Source organism: Vipera berus (assembly GCF_964194415.1).
Source record: "Vipera berus genome assembly, chromosome: 8".
Lineage (NCBI taxonomy): Eukaryota > Metazoa > Chordata > Lepidosauria > Squamata > Viperidae > Vipera > Vipera berus.
This window is the reverse complement of record NC_138211.1, coordinates 17,967,675-17,985,191: the sequence shown is the minus strand read 5'-3', so window position 1 is coordinate 17,985,191 and position 17,517 is coordinate 17,967,675. Positions and strand designations below refer to the sequence as shown.

The window sequence follows — 17,517 nt, the reverse complement described above, 5'->3', positions numbered from 1 at the left end:
GGAAGAAAGATGTACTTTGATTATATGGTCAGCTGTGTGAGACAGAAATCTTATGGATATGGAAAAGAAGCTGGTTCTAGGAAGTGCAGGAAAAGGGTGGTGCAGCCAGCAGAGCAAAAAAGCAACAACAACCAAACGTTTTTGTGTTAAGTCTGCCCCCCAGTGGCCCAACACAAACAGTCCTGCAAGCAGAAATATTTGCCTGTTTGCCCACTTCTGCATTTAACAGAGTAACAAAAGTTGGAAGGGACCTTGGAGGTCTTCTAGTTTGACCCCCTCCTCAAGCAGGAGATCCTGTACCATTTCAGACAAATGTTGTCCAATCTCTTCTTAAAAACCTCCAGTGTTGAAGCAACCCACAACTTCTGGAGACAAATCGTTCCAAATTGTTCTCACTGTCAGGATATTTCTCCTTAGTTCTAGGTTGCTTTTCTCCTTGGTTAGTTTCCATTTGTTGCTTCTTGTCCTGCCTTCAGATGCTTTGGAGAATGGCTTGACTCCCTCTTCTTTGTGGCAACCCCTGAGATATTGGAACCCTACTATCATGTCACCCCTTGTCCTTTTCTCTTCATTAAACTAGACATATCCAATTCCAGCAACCGTTCTTTTTGTGTTTTAGCCTCCAGTCCCCTAATCATCATTGTTGTTCTTCTCTGTACTCTTTCTCTATGACATAATCCTCTTTACTTTGCATCAACCCTTTGTCAGATAGCATTGCCCTCTCCACAACTGTAATGTTATGGTTGTATGGGTGCTGGTCATCCAAAGATTATCCAGCCCTGCCTTGAATAATTCAAGCTCTATACCTTACCTTTGAAGTAGTTGACTGCAAAGCCAGCCTTGTTGATGGACCCATCGGACACAAACCTCATCCATAACTTGTTGGAGGTGCTCTTAATGTCATCGGGCTTGTCATAACCACAATACCTTCCAATCACAGGGTCTGACTCTGTACTGCCATCCCGAATCTCCAGATAGTCATAAGCACAACTGTCATGGCGCTCGATCTGTGGAGGTATGGAAGAAAAGAGAGGAGGACATGGAAATCTCAGTAAGACTGCTGATTTTTCTTCTTGAAAATGTTTATCAGCTCTTGATGGCACCTTAATCTACATCAGATGGACAAAAGAAAAAAGGGGAAAGGCAGTTGATTAAGAGGGACTACTAGAGTTAAAAATAAGAGAGCTCCAGGAAGATTATCCTTTATAGTTTATGAAGTTAACCTAACTTTTAGGCATGGATAACAGATCAGTCCTAAGACATCAGATAAATAACATTCTAGCTTAGGGGTCTCCAAACTTGGCAAACATAAGACTTGTGGACTTCGTCTCCCAGAATTCCCTAGCCAGCATAGCTGGCTGAGGAATTCTGAGAAATGAAGTCCACAACACTGCCAAGTTTGGAGACCCCTATTCTAGATACTGGATTTCACATTGTTGACTAACTCAGAAAACAGAGATCCCATCCAGGTATTACAACTGAAGCAACCGTTTCAAAGGTGTAGGGACAATCCTGAAGGGATTGAGGACCAATCACAATGTGATGTTAAATGGAGCATGGTATCTAAATGGGCACAGCAGTCCTGGTTCTCAGTTCAGACAGGGGTTTCAGAGAAGCCATTTTTAACTGGATAGGCCTAGGCCAGGGGTAGGCCATCTTGGCTCTTTTATGACTCGTGGACTTCAACTCCCAGAATTCCTGAGCCAGCCATGCTGAGGGGAAAGGGGAGAGTTTCCAAGCTGAGCCATACTGTCTCAGGAATTCTGGGAGTTGAAGTCCACGAGTCATAAAAGAGCCAAGGTTGCCTACCCCTGGTATAGACATACCGAATGCTCAGCCAGTTTGGCTGTGAGAATCATTGTGGTCTTGCTTGGCTTTATGAATGGGAGAAACTCAAGCCTGACATTATGGTGTAGTGATTTTAGTGCACATGCTAAAATCCTGCAGGAATTCTTCTGATACCTCAAAGGACAGGAATGTGAGCCCGACGTGGTATCCCTCCGAAACAGTAATCTTCCAAGTGCACAATTTATTGGGCCGATAGTCATCAGGGTAGTTGGGAGACTGGATGTGCCCGTTGTCTTTCTTCATGTCTCCTCCACAGATGGCTGGAAGAAGAATATTTACTGCATTGATAGCTTTTCAGTGAGAGCTGAAGGCAAATTACACCAAGGGGTTCTTTCCTTATTTCATCCCCACAAAATTGATCCCTTTAGGCAGGTTGGGCTAAAAGAAACTGACTGAAGAGGCAAAGTAACCCAAGTCATCTTCTAGTGAGCATCACAATTAGGTGGAAGTTGAATCTAAATCTTCCTGGTCCATGTCCAACTGTTTAGTCACACGAACTGTATGAGCAACCGTAGAGGCATGAGAAATGTATCGGTGGCTTCTCTGTAGCCCTACAGAGAAAAGACTTGCCATCAGCTATCCCAAGTCATGTCCATCTGGCTGTCTTAATGGAATGTCACATTAGACCCATAAGTTGAGTTGAGAGGCACCTGTTTTGACCTGTTTTCACAGGGCTGGTAAAAGCAGTGAAGTTCAGTTCATGAACTGAAGCTTCTTGGATGAGAAGCAAAAGCCCGGAGGCTCCAGCTGGTGCAGAATGCGGCCGCGCGGGTAGTGATGGGAGCATCCTGATACTCCCATATTACACCCCTCCTGCGTGAGCTGCATTGGCTACCAGTTGTCTTCCGGGCGAGATTTAAGGTGCTGGTACTTACCTTTAAAGCCCTACATGGCTTAGGCCCGGGATATTTGCAGGACCGTCTGCTACCGGGGACGACTTCCCATCGCCCTGTGCGCTCACACAGAGAGGGCCTCCTCAGGGTGCCGTCGGCCAGACAATGTCGGCTGGCGACCCCCAGGGGGAGGGCCTTCTCTGTGGGAGCGCCAGCCCTGTGGAACCAACTCCCCCTTGAGCTTCGGATGGCCCCGGACCTCCGGTCCTTCCGCCGTGACCTCAAAACTTTTCTCTTCCATCAGGCTGACCTGGATTGATGATGGGTTTTTAAATATGTTTTAATTTTTAAATTTTTAACTGTGTAGTTAATTTATTTTGGGGCTGTTATTTAATTCTTTTTTTAATTTTTGTACTGTTGTTTTTTATTGTTGTTAGCCGCCCTGAGTCCTTCGGGAGATAGGGCGGCATATAAGTCCCAAAAATAAATAAATAAATAAATAAATAAATAAAAGGTTTTCAAGGAAAAAAACCAAGGAAGTCCAATTGCCTTTCATAAAGCACCCGTGGGGCACCAAGCTCAGACCAGCCTCAAGGACCCTACATGTCAATCCTGAGCTGCACATGTTCTCTCCTCCATTGGTACCATTAAAGAAACGCAGGGAATCGAAAGATCTGGATTAACAGAAGAAGAGACCTTGGAGGGTCTTCTAATGCAACCTGCTGCAAGGATAATAAGGAAACTCTTATTATTATTTCAGACAAACTGTTGTCCAATCTCTTCTTAAAAACCTCCAGTCTTGGAGCACGCACAGCTTCTAGAGGCAAGTCGTGGATTAGTGGACAACATGGAATTCTGGACTGATGGCAAGTTTAAGGAAGGTGTCAATAGTTTGGAGAACAGCATGGAGGAATGCCGGAATGGGTAGCAATGTTTCTTTTAGACAGAAGGTGCTTACGAGGAACAGTTAGAAGGCATTGTGCACCTAATTATTAATTCCCTTCTAAATGCCTCTTCTGTAATAATAACAAAGGCAGAAGATCTGGCTGAGAAAAGGCTGTTACATGCTAAAGATGTTGCCCATCAACAAAAATATGATCTGCAAAAGGCCTTAGAGATGGACGCTGTTTAATACAATTTGTCTAATGTTATTTCTGGCCCTGTAAGCTCTTTGGCAGAAAGTGAAGAGGAACTAAAGAGCCTCTTGTTGCGAGTGAAGAAGGAGAGTGCAAAAGTTGGGTTGAAACTTAACATTAAGAAAACCAAGATCATGGCATCCGGCCCTCTCAATTCCTGGCAAATAGATGGGGAAGAAATGGAGGTAGTGACAGATTTTATTTTCCTGGGCTCCAAGATCACTGCAGATGGGGACTGTAGCCAAGAAATTAAAAGACGCTTGCTCCTGGGGAGGAAAGCCATGTCAAATCTAGACAGCACACTAAAAAGCAGAGACATCACCCTGTCAACAAAAGTGCGTATAGTCAAGGCTATGGTCTTCCCAGTTGCAATGTATGGCAGTGAAAGCTGGACCATAAGAAAGGCTGAGCGCCAAAGAATTGAGGCCTTTGAGCTATGGTGCTGGAGAAGACTCCTGCGAGTCCCTTGGACTGCAAGGCGATCAAACCGGTCAGTCCTAGAGGAGATCAACCCTGACTGCTCTTTAGAAGGCCAGATCCTGAAGCTCAAACTCAAATACTTTGGCCACCTAATGAGAAGGAAGGACTCACTGGAGAAGAGCCTAATGCTGGGAAAGATTGAGGGCAAGAGAAGAAGGGGACGACAGAGAATGAGGTGGCTGGATGGAGTCACTGAAGCAGTAGGTGTGAGCTTAAATGGACTCCAGAAGATGGTAGAGGACAGGAAGGCCTGGAGGAACATTGTCCATAGGGTCGCGATGGGTCGGACACGACTTCGCAACTAACAACAACAACAAGCTCTTTGGAAATTAATTTATTATGCTACTACATTATAAGTGTTTAATCAATTTTTATTGTTTAACTAGGAAGTGTCGCAATGTAAAAAAAAAGAAAAAAAGAAAAAAAACAGTATGTTGCATTGTCGGGACAAATTCACCTGCCCTTGTGAAGCCCACCGATTTGTAGCTCGTAAGCTGAAAAGCATGCAGACACCCTTGTCGATGCTAGGAAAAGCTAAACGTCTGCTTGCTTTGATAATGAAAAACGTTCATATTTATTTCTACCCGTAACAGAATGGCAGCTCAATACAGGTAGTCTTAGACTTACTAAAATTCATTTGATGACCATTCAAAGGTACCACGGCACTGAAAAAAGTGACTTTTCACACTGGCGGCCGTTGCAGCATTCCCATGGTCAGGTGATCAAAATGTGGATGCCTGGCAACGGGCTCATATCTATGACAACCGCATTGTCCCAGAGCCTTGGTGGAGCAGTGGGCTGATGCCTCCTTAAGTGACACCAGCTGCCTGCAATTAGTGCAGGTTCGAGTCCCACCAGGCTCAAGGTTGACTCAGCCTTCCATCCTTCCGAGGTAGGTAAAATGAGGACCCAGATTGTTGGGGGCAATTAAGCTGACTTTGTAATAATGCCGCTGGGGGGGGGGGCAAAAGCCCTAATAAGCAGGCATATACATAGAATGAAGGCTATTGCTAAGCACATTGATTTGTGCTTTAGATTGTAAGCCGCCCTGAGTCTTCGGAGAAGGGTGGGATATAAATGGGATTTTTTTTAAAAAAAATCCCCTTCTGAGACCTTCTGACAAGCAAAGTCAATGGGGAAGCCAGATTCATTGACTAACCGTGTTGCTAACTTAACAGCTGCAGTGATTGACTTAACAACTGTGGCAAGGAAGGTCACCAAAATGGGGCAAAATTCACCGAACTGCCCAAAACAGAAATGTTGTGTTCAGTTGTGGTCGTAAGTCAAGGACTACCCGTTTTTATTTCAGTCTACGACAGACCGGCACCTAAATATGTGATACTTTGATCTTTGTTTCTGTGGCCTGTGCCCCAAATTACTTTGCCTGGACTAAAAATGTTCTACCTTCGTAGACCGCAAAGAAGCCTTTGCCCACCCAGTTACTGCTGCTACGGAATTCAATCCAGAGGCGGCTGTCGGTGGACACAATCGAATCCGGGAGTTTATTTCCACAGAATCTACCTAAAGAGAGAGAGAGAGAGAAAACAACAACCACACACGTTACTTACTTGGGTTTATCCTTATTGTTTATGATGTCACGGCAAAGCATTGATTGCAGAAGGGCACATATTTTTGACCGTGGTGGCGAACCCATGGCACGCGTGCCACAGGGGGGGGGCACGCAGAGCCCTTTCTGTGGGCACGCACGTGGTCGCCCCAGTCCTAACCCTTCAGCTGGGGTTTATAAAACCTTTTCGTTTTAGGCCTCCGCCGCAATGTGCAAAAAAAAAAAGTTCAATCAATCAATCAATTTCAACTTCTCGCGGGGAAAAAAAAGATCTCGCCAAGTTGGAATTGATTGATTGAACTTTTTAGTCCCACCCAGTCTGCCGCTACCACCGCAGCCACGCCCACTCAATTGGCCACACCCACCAAACTGGCCACACCCACACAGTGGGCCATGCCCACCCAGCACTCGACGATACATAAGTGGATTTTGGGTTGCAGTTTGGGCACTCGGTCTCTAAAAGGTCCGCCATCACCTCTTCCTCCCCTGTCAAAGTTTTAGGCAAGGGGAATCTTGGAAACAGGATCCTCTCCTCACCCTGGCAAACGTAAAGGATATTTGAAAACTTTACATGCTTTAATTGTTAAAAAAAACAAAAAAAAGAACAACATGTTAACGCCTCCAAAATGATGCTGCTGCTGATGTTATCCATAAGGACCTGGAGAAATTAAAGAATAAAGGCAGGAAAAAGGGACTGTCTTGATGTGAAGCATCATGAAAAGATGGTTTGATTGAGAATGCAAGTTTGTTACAGTTTAGATAGGGGGGGAGGGTAGGCAACCTTGACTCTTTTATGACTCGTGGACTTCAACTCCCAGAATTCCTGAGCCGGAGTTGAAGCCCACGAGTCATAAAAGAGCCAAGGTTGCCTATCCCTGGTTTAGAACAACAGTTAAGGCTCAGCAAAAAAGAAAGAAAGAAAAAAGTCTTGATGAAGCATCATAAAAAGTTTGCTTGGTTGCCAAAGTTATACCAACTGAGAATGCAAGTTTGATACAGTTTAGAACAACAGTCAAGGCTCAGCAAAGAAAAAAAAAGTTAAAGGAGTAAACCTAGATTAAATGCAGTTTTCAGATCAAGAGGGAATTGCACTTGAACGAGGCTCTGAGTGTCGAATGGCTCAGGCATATGAGTCATAGACCAGCTGCAGACTTTCAATCTTCTTATCTTATCTAGGTTACCTCAGTCAGATGTAAAGGAAGCCAACTTAACTGTCAAAAGTGAAAATAATGAGTATTTAGGAATGGCTGCAGTACAGAGATATGTAAACATTTTTTTCCCTCAGGTTTACCTACCTTTATTACTGTATTTCAACAAAATGAGGAAGTACTTATGTCTCAAATCCCTTCTTATGCTCCTCAAACCTTTTTAAGCCATGAAACAAACAACCAAAAAAAAAACCAAGAAAAAATCACAACTGCAAAGGGGAAGGAAGTCAATGAACCTGAGAGATGTTTTGATTGTTAAATATGTTCCTCAATGAGATTTGGCCACATGCATGACCACCAATATGTCCTCACTGATTACCTCGCAGGGGAGCTTTCCTCCAGAATCCGTCTCTCACCTCCACGTAGTCATACCAACATAGCCGGCTGCGGTATAGATCCAGGGATGTAAAATTCAGAATGATCTGGAAAGCAAGCAGAGGTCACACCACCCTGAGTAGGAAGTGGCTCCTAAATATTATTATGGCATACTCTATATATTTTCTATTTCTTTCATTTTGAGGCACTTAAGCCACTGGAGAAATCAGGAGATCCAGATAGTTCAAATAGGTATAAAGATTGATCGCAAGCTTACATTCTCGACAAGAATCTGAACTACTAACAGTCAAAGCAATTTGGTGGTAGATAAGGAATTCAAGGTGGGATGGGCTTCTTGTGAGTGTGAGGGGACCCATTTGACCCTTCCCTTGGGTTCAGCCTGGTTGTCTCTTACACCTTTAACGGTCTGCTTTCCAAGTCCTAAATAGCATTCCTCTTCTGTGCCAAAATGTAGCAAGTACAGGTAGTCCTTGACTTACAACCGTAATGGAGCCTGCCCATCACAGTCATAAGCCATGATAATTATATGACCAAATTTTATGACCTTTTTTTTTTGCACAGCAGTCATTAAACAAACCAATGATTTGCTACAGGCATGTTTTCTGCCAAACCCCTCAGAAATAACGGTCGGGTTTTGGCAAAACCATTTCAAAATGCAGTCACATGACTGTGGCACTGGAAAAAAAGTGACTGATGATTGCTTTTCACACTTAGGACTGTCGCAGCATCTCCATGGTCAGGTGATCAAAATTCAGACGCTTGGCATCTGACTCATATTTAGGACAGTTGCAGTGTCATAAATGGGTCGTATGATCTCTTTTTGTGACCTTCTGACAAGCAAAGTCAACAGGGAAGGCAGGTTTGCTTACCTGTGTTACTCAATAATTGCAACTATTCACTTAAAAACTGTGGCCTGAAAGGTCGTAAAATGGGGCAAAATTCACTTAACAACCATCTCGCTTAGCAACAGAGATGTGGAGCTGAATTGCAGTCGTATGTCAAGGACTATGTTATGTTCTTTCGTATGTGTGGACATTCCTGAGCCAGACAGCTAAGCTGTGCCAAACCAGTGGTAATTTAGACTCCGTGATCTAAAGATGGTCCCAAATCTCTAGGCCTCATTCAGAATTGCCTGACGTGCAGACTTGGGATGCTTTACCAGAAAGAACACTCTTTCCCAAGCCATAGAAAACAGATAATCCAGTTGAATTACATTACAGCATCGCTTGAGATAGCAAATATGGCAAAAGAGCCTAAGCAGAGGACATGTTGGTTGCTGTCTTCTGTCTTCATAAAGTACTGACAGAATCCAATATAGCACCTGTTATATCTTCTCCTCACTCGGATTTTGAAAGGATGATGTACACATCTTTTTAATGGATGTGGGGCAAAAATATATGAAATATGCTAACGTGGATTTGAACTCTTCTTCCTATGGCAGGTGATTGACAACTTGGCTTTCCAATATTACAATAGGTTTATATTCCAGGATGATGAACTGTCTCCAGCTGCTTTCTCTGCTGTTTTTCCCCCCCTGTGTTCTCCAAATAGGATGAGGAAACATGATACCAGAAGCAATATTAAAAATGGATTAAGGAAGGAAGGGGTCAGGATTAGGGAACTTGATGTCCTCCATATGTTTTGGATAAGTCCCATCATGCCTTGATATCTGCCATCCTGGCTGGGGCTTATGGGAACTGAAGTGCAAAACATCTGTAATACATTAGAATACTTTTCTCCGTAACAGTTCTGGCAAAGAAAAAGTGGAGAGTATATGTCTCCATTGACAGACCCAGTTTAAACTGTTGTTAGGTGACATTAGGTTACATTGGTTCATCTTGTAAGTGGCTCTTACTTCAATGAATAAGACTCAGATCCCAACAACTAATCTGTAATGTGCTTTTTCAAAGTGCTTCGTAACAATACTTTTGTTACTAGCTCACCTATGATTTCTTACTGCTTCTTCTATTCTTTTTTCTTACTAGAAAAATAATCTATTAAGGAGGAAAAGGTAGAAAAAGTTACATAATTTAGCTTTTATAGGTAGCCCTTGACTTACAACATTTCTAGTGACTGTTCAAAATTACAACAGCACTGAAAAAAACGACATGATCATTTTTGACACAACCGTTTTAGCATACCCCATAGTCACATGATCAAAATTCAGACTCTTGGCGACTGACTCACATTTATGACAGTTACAGCATCCTGGGGTCATCTGAGACCTTCTAAAAAGCGAAGTAAAGAAGGAAGCCAGATTCACTTAACAACCATGTTACTAATAACTGCAGTGATTCACTTAACAACTCTGGAAAGAAAGGTCACAAAATGTGAGCAAACTCACTTAACAACTGTAATTTAGCAACAGTAATGTGGAGCTGAATTGTGGCTGTAAGTAAAGGACTACCGTGTTTCCCCGAAAATAAGACTGGGTCTTATATTAATTTTTGCTCCAAAAGACGCACTAGGTCTTATTTTCCAGTTAGGGCTTATATTCAGGGAAATACGGTACTAAATGTGTCCTTCTGGCTGATGATCTTAACTGGGGCTTATTTTTGGGGTGGGGCTTATATTACGAGCACCCTGAAAAATCTAGGGCTTATTTTCTGACTGGGTCTTATTTTCGGGGAAATGCGGTACTTGTAATCGGCATTGCATGAAATAATCTGGTAGGAGGCATTCATAGCGCCAACAGAAGACAATAACACCCAAGAGAAAGCATTACTGGCAAAGAACAGGAAGGCCAGCATTTTGTAAGATAGTTTGGACGATTCCTTGAAAACTAAACCAGCATCTACCTTTTCCCCTGGAGTGACCGATATTCTCCAGATGCAATGCTTGTGTGCAGAATATCCATTGGGAAAATCAGGCGAGGAGAAATTCCCTTGACTGTCTTGCAGGGTTTCTCCACAAGCTGCAGGAGAAATTTTTTTTTAAAAAAAGGAAACACAAAAATAAATTTAAACAAATAAACGGAGTAATAAAAACTGTTAGGATGCTGCCCAAATTTAGGATCCCTTACAAAACATATTCCTAAGGAAATCCAAGTGATTGTAATTTCAGGAACTGAACAAGCTGTTTTCAGAGTTCAGGCACTGCCAGATCATTATGGGGGGGGGGGAAACTTGTCCTTTTCTAGAGTATTTCCTGTTGTACAACTCAGTTCAGTTAGAAAGCTAGCCGTACATTATAACCACGTGGACAAGGCCCTTTTAATCAGGTCTGCAAACAAAACCACTTTCTGCAATTAAAATCCCTGCTTAGGTAACACAATTTTCCCTACAAGAAACATACAGCCTTGCAGAAGGCATACCTTATGCAAATAGTTCAGTTTTGTAGGTATTAATTTGGCAAGGTGTTTTCGCCTCCTCAGGGACAGGATCAACAAATTATGGCTAGCTCTCCTGTTCCTCCTGTCCTCTGGTTTCTGAGATTTGTCCAGGCATGGGTGACACACTTTAATTTCCATCCTATCTTTGCCCTTGTGCATTGAGAAAGAAAAGCATGTATTTTCACAACACTGGTTCCTACATCATCCTACCTAAGATACCTGTGTAGAGGGATTACAGAATTACCCTATTCTTCCTCCAATGAACTGCATCCACTACCCATTTCTTATCTCTTGTTTTGCCCCTGAAATTGGCTCTCATTTGAGATAAGCCCCCTGTTAGGTATATGTCTGTGGCCTAACTGGTTGGGTTGGCAATATATATGAACTACGATTGTATCATTGTTATAGAACTGTAATGTATCACTTTAACTATGTAATACATTGCATCATAACTTCTAATGATTGGCCAGCGTTGTTTCCTACGGCCATAAGAGGGAGCTAGAGACATAGCTTCTCTCTGTGTGTTACGTTCACTCTTGCTTGCTGTTACTTGCTGTTTATCGTGGTTTGTGGGTTTGCTACTGTTCTGCTAAACCTGTAGAACTGTGTTTGTCTTACGGACTGGTAAGAAGACTCTGTATCGGATAATCCTTGGACTGTTGTTATCTGCTATCTTTTTCATTACTCGTGTATGACCTGGACTGTTTTTTCCCTGGACTGTGCTATTGTCTTATCCCACAAGTAATTTTTTTTTGTACACACCTCAGTGTATCTGTGTAGTTGCTGTGTAAACCTAACTACTCTCAGTATCCTCTTTATTGTGCAAGCTCTCTTTCGCTCAAGAGTTGCTCTGCTCATCCTTGTCACCCCCCACCCAGTCCTCTCCCAAAGTATCTATCTACAGCTTGTTCTGCAGCCGTGAAAGTAACTATGGAAACCAAGGCTGATGCTCTGTTGCCACAGTGACAGAAGTCAGGACTTGAGCACAGTCAATGTAAATCTTACAAGACTTTTCATGTTCTCTTCTGTTCCTGCATTCCTCCTTTTACAGCAAAACACCAGGGGCTCCAGCGTCTTCTTAGAAATAGACCCTCTTTCTCTCTCCCTTTTCTTTCCAGACATGCCAGAGCACCAATCTGAACCAGGACTTTAAGGACTCTACATAGCAAGAATGCCTTGGTCCATGATGGCACCAACCAACTTCCCATTCCCTGCCAATTCTCATCTAGATATAGGAATCAACTCCTTGTGCCTCCTATCATCTCATATTCAATACGTTGTTAGTTTATCAAAGCATAAAATAGAAAAATATGAAGGAAAATTTAAATAAAAGTAAAATAAGGGAAGGAAAGGAGAAGAGAGAAAAGTGCAGGGTAGAAGGAAAAGGGTGGGAAGGGTTGACTTCCGACTCCTTTTGGTGCTGTAGAATAAGGTAATAACGTGAAACTTCAACTTTTTACTTTTATATAGTAATATATACTAGCCATTTATATAACACCAAACCTACCTGGTCAGCGAAACCCAAAATCAAAGCTTCATCTCACTTATTATTAAAAGGTAAAGGTTCCCCCGCACATGCGTGCTAGTCGTTTCCGACTCTAGGGGCCGGTGCTCATCTCCGTTTCAAAGCCGAAGAGCCAGCGCTTGTCCGAGGACGTCTCCGTGGTCATGTGGCCGGCATGACTAGACGCCAAAGGCGCACGGAATGCTGTTACCTTCCCACCGGAGTGGTCCCTATTTTTCTACTTGCATTTTTACGTGCTTTCCAACTGCTAGGTTGGCAGAAGCTGGGACGAGTAACAGGCGCTCACTCTGTTACGCAGCACTCGGGATTCGACCCACCAAACTACCGATCTTCTGAACGACAAGCTCAGTGTCCTAACCCACTGAGCCACCGCGTCCCTTTTCACTTATTATTAGGGACCAGTAATAGTTTTTCTGCTGAGTACCATCTGAAAGGAACATGGCCTTGCTGGACAAGGTTTGATTAGAAGTTTATTTTTTGTGTGTATGCCTTTAACATAGTGTTGATTTCTGATTACAAAAGGTACTAGAGAAGAGTCAATGGAATCCAAGGAGGGCAAAACATGGATCTCTTGTGGCAACTTAAGAATGCCAGACTGATATCTTTCTTAACTCCGTCCCCGGATTTTGCCTCTTCTCCTATAAATACATTTTAGAGATGAAATTTGAACAATGGCTTGGGTCTCTTTTATGACTCCTTTTTAAAAAAAGGTGATTAGAGCAGGTCGAAATAATTAATTTATCCTAATTATAAAACTTGACTTTTAATCTTTAACCCAATCTGAGACAAAGTACTTTTGTAAAGCGCTATTTTTTTAAAAACTGTTCTGGACTGATTTTGATTTTCACTGAAATAATGTTATATGGACTTTTAAATGCGAAACCTGTTGATTTCTTAGGAAAACATGTTTCGAATTATATCTGGCTCTATGGGTGACCTTTGGACAAGAGATTTTTTAAAAAAATTGTCTTTAAAGGGCTCTTTTGCCTAGGCGATTAGAGAACATTTGGGAATTCTGAGGAATTTTATGTAAGTTCTCACAAATGGGCTTGGGAAATGTCTAAGAGAAACAAGAAAAGACTCATGCCTCTGACCACATTTCCATGACAAATGGCATATGGGGTGACTGTACATTCTTGGACTTTGAACCAAGATGTGGAAGTATAAAACAATGAACTATGAGTTATTCACTCTGACATGTCAAAACCAACCCACATTTTCTCGATCCAGGCCAAAGGGTCACTATCTCAGCAAAGATTCCCAAGTATCAGATGTTCACTTATATTGGCCAGAGCATAACAGCAGAAAGTGATAGATTTTGTGATCAATAAAGTATGACATCTCATTTTGTAGCCACAGAGCTGGATCCATGCATCTCAACGAACAAATAATTATTTTAATTTGTAGAAAAATGGAATGTCTTTTCAAACCTATGTGTTAGAATTATTTCTTAGATCCATATCTAAATAATACGTAAGAAAGCTGGTTAAAACATTCTGGCCACAGCAATTTTTATGACACACCAAAGAAACTGTGTTACTTGAGAACACTTCTTTGCTTATAGATATGGACACGATTTACAGATTATAGAAATAAATTCCATCATTAAATTTGTGGGATCTGCTGCTTTCACCTGCTGTGGTGGTCATCACCTTTAATGCTTTCAGAAGGAGTGGAAAAATTCATGGAGGCTATCACTGTCTATCTTAGCTGATATAATATTAAGAACCTGTGGAATTACCAGTGGAACCAGTGGAACAACCTGCCTGCAGAAGCAGTGAATGCTCCAACACTGGAAATTTTTAAGAAGAGACTGGAAGTCATTTGTCTGAAATGGTATAGGGTTTCCTGCCTGAGCAGGGGGTTGGACTAGATGACCTTCAAAGTCCCTTCCAACTTTATTATTATTATTATTATTATTATTATTATTATTATTATTATTATTATTATTATTATTATTATTAGTATTATTATTAGTATTATTATTATTAACATATCTGAAAGAACAGCTGTTCTTGAGTGGTTGGCTTGATCCAACAGGTTTTCTCTTAGCTTCTTATGACTGAAGCACAAGAAAGCTACCTTGACTGTACTTGATCTTTAGGCGTTGATAGCTTTTTGAAGAAGCTGAACATCCTTAAAGGGGCAGGGAACTTCTTCAGAAGGAGAAGTTGCCTGTCTTTGATCATTACACTTGTCTTCCAGAACATTTAGGACAGGTGAGTTTTCCCTTAACTGTGAAGCACAATTCAGTTGCAGATCCTTGCAATGGAAGAAGCTGCTTTATAAGAAATTGCAAATCAAGCTTATTTCATGTAGCACATAGAAGATCTGGGTTTCAATAGTCCACCCTAGGATCACCTATCATCAAAACTTAGGACAGATTTATTATAGACAAGACTTCAGAAAATAAAAATAAAAAAAGCAGAAGGTTGGGAAATGGGGCACATGAAAGTGGAGAAAGGAGAAGGGGAGAAAATAGCACTACAGATAGTCCTTGACTTACAAACATTCCTTTAGCGACCATTCAAAGTTACAACGGCACTGGGAAAATGACTTATGACCGCTTTTCACACTTATGACTTTTGCAGCATCCCCATGGTCACGTGATCAAAATTTGCACACTTATGACTTGAATTGATGACGGTTGCGGTGTTCCGGTGTGTGTGTGTGTCGTGTGATCCCCTTCTGCGACCTCCTGACAAGCAAAGTCAATGGGGAAGCCAGATTCACTTAACATCCTCGCTATTTACTCAACACCTACAGTGATTCAAGTATGACGAGAAAGGCTGCAAAATGGGGCAAAGCTCATTTAACAACTGTCTCGCTTAGCAACAGAAATTTGGGGCTCAATTGTGGTCAAGGACGACCTGTAGTGCATTGCCCAAAGCCATCAATGTTCTAATAGGTCCAACTCCAAACTAGCTCTTTCTTTCATCTGCAATTCTCTTTCTCCCTACTAATTTTCCTGCCCATATTCCCATCCCCTTCCTTATATTTCTTTCTCTTCTTCCTACTGCCTCAATCACCCATTCAGAGAATTTCCTGCAGGAAACGCTGCATTCCTTACTAGCAAAACAACTCTGTTCTGTTTGTAAACGTCAGTCCTCTCCACGGAAACAGACACCCAGTAGGGGATGGATGCTGGAAAACGCCAAGCTAGATCGGGTCTTGGGAAACGAGCAGGAAGCAAAAGTTTCACACACTTCTCTGTCTTTGGCTCCTGACTCCTTGCCTTCTGTTCTGACATCTGTTCGATTTCGAGAGCCAAAATTGGTGTGGATTGGACGGTCTCCAATGACTGGGTGAAGGTCTGAGCCATCCATTCAGCTCCAAAGGCCTGCATTATGTCATGCTTGTATCCATTTGAAAAGCAGGGGGGAGAGGTAAGATCGGGACCTTAAGCAAAACCTTGGAGGATTGTAAGATACAGCAGAAGGATGGAAACATTCCGGGTTTAGCTAGCTACACAGGCCGATATCAATAATCTAAAGGAAATGAACCTTCCACCATGGTTAACTCTCCAAACAGCAGACAGGACATTGTAGTGTACAAATCAAAAAGGTAAAGGTTCCCCTGCACATGCGTGCTAGTCGTTTCCGACTCTAGGGGCTGGTGCTCATCTCTGTTTCAAAGCCGAAGAGCCAGCGTTTGTCCGAGGACGTCTCCATGGTCATGTGGCCGGCATGACTAGATGCCAAAGGCGCACGGAACGCTGTTACCTTCCCACCGTAGTGGTCCCTATTTTTCTACTTGCATTTTTACGTGCTTTCGAACTGCTAGGATGGCAGAAGCTGGGACGAGTAACAGGTGCTCACGCTGCTATGCGGCACTCAGGATTCAACCCGCCAAACTGCCATCTGATCGAAAAGCTCAGTGTCCTAACCCACTGAGCCACCGCGTCCCTTTTTAGTCTAAAGGAGAGAGAGAACTGTGGGGAGACATGATAGCAGACTTCTAAGGGCTGTCAGTAAGGGGCACGATGGCTCAATGGAAAGCTGACAAACGGGGTTCAAGACCCAAGCACTGCCTGATGGAGTGAGCTCCCATCAACTGCCTCAGCTCCTGACTTCCTAGCAGCTTGAAAACATGCAAATGCAAGTAGATAAAAAGGGTGGGAAAGTTACAGCATTCCCTGCCCCTCGGCGTATAGTCATACCGGCCACATGACCCCGGAAGTATCCTCGGATAATGCTGGATCCCTTGGCTAAGAAAAAAAGTTGAGCATCACCTCCCTAGATTCAGACGACTGGAGAGGGGAAATGTCTATTTTTATCCAAAGGGAAGACAAGAACCACCGGGTGGAAACTTTACACAGTCTAAACTAATGGGTGCTCCATCACTGAAGGTTTTCAAACAAAGGTTGAAGAACTATTGATGTGGGATAGTCTGAGTAATGCTGCTGGACGTGGGGTTAGAGTAGAAGACCACCAAGGTCCCTTCCAAAGCTATGATTTGATGAGTGACTCTAAGTAGTTGGAGAAATGTTTGAAGTGGATAAAAGTATAGCCTGAAATGTAGTATTGACCAAGCTGAAATTTAATTGTAAGATTTAGAGATCTTACATTTAGAAATGTAAACCTTATGCTTCAATCAAGCTGACTAGCATGAGGATGATAGATTGAAGTTTTCCCTTTTCCAAATTTTGCACTGGGGAAATATTAAATTTTGACATAATTGGGGCCAAACAGGATTGTTTTGTAGGTTCAAGGCCCACAAACCAGTCTTATTCTATGGCAGGAGTTTAAATCAGCAGAAAGGATGAGAGATGCAGAAGATTATATAGAAAGCATTCTCAATCTAAAGGCTCTGTAAAATCACTCAATTTTCCCTTTGCTACTGTATTTTCTAAGAAAAATAAAATATAGAAGAACCGGTGAGATCTCTTGCAATGAAACTTAAAATTAGGTAAAGGTAAAGGTTCCCCCGCACATGCGTGCTGGTCGTTTCCAACTCTAGGGGCCGGTGCTCATCTCCGTTTCAAAGCCGAAGAGCCAGTGCTTGTCTGCGGACGTCTCCGTGGTCATGTGGCCGGCATGACTAGACGCCAAAGGCGTACAGAACACTGTTACCTTCCCACCGTAGTGGTCCCTATTTTTCTACTTGCATTTTTACATGCTCTCAAACTGCTAGGTTGGCAGAAGCTGGGACGAGTAACAGGCACTCAACTCTGTTATGCGGCACTTGGGATTTGACCCGCCAAACTGCCGACCTTCTGATCGACAAGCTCAGTGTCCTAACCCACTGAGCCAC

The 17,517-nt window shown here is 42.6% G+C and overlaps 1 protein-coding gene across 1 annotated transcript in view; it reads right to left on the bottom strand.

Moving 5' to 3' along the window:
* Window positions 1–17,517, bottom strand: part of BMP1 (bone morphogenetic protein 1) — a 137,072-nt gene that overhangs the window by 25,764 nt on the left and 93,791 nt on the right. The window contains exons 8-12 of the mRNA XM_081333738.1: window positions 10,207–10,322; window positions 7,392–7,494; window positions 5,702–5,818; window positions 1,963–2,108; window positions 812–1,007 (exon numbers count right to left, since the gene is read on the bottom strand). Coding sequence (XP_081189864.1) covers window positions 812–1,007; window positions 1,963–2,108; window positions 5,702–5,818; window positions 7,392–7,494; window positions 10,207–10,322 — 678 coding nt within the window. The remainder of the gene's footprint in view (window positions 1–811; window positions 1,008–1,962; window positions 2,109–5,701; window positions 5,819–7,391; window positions 7,495–10,206; window positions 10,323–17,517) is intronic.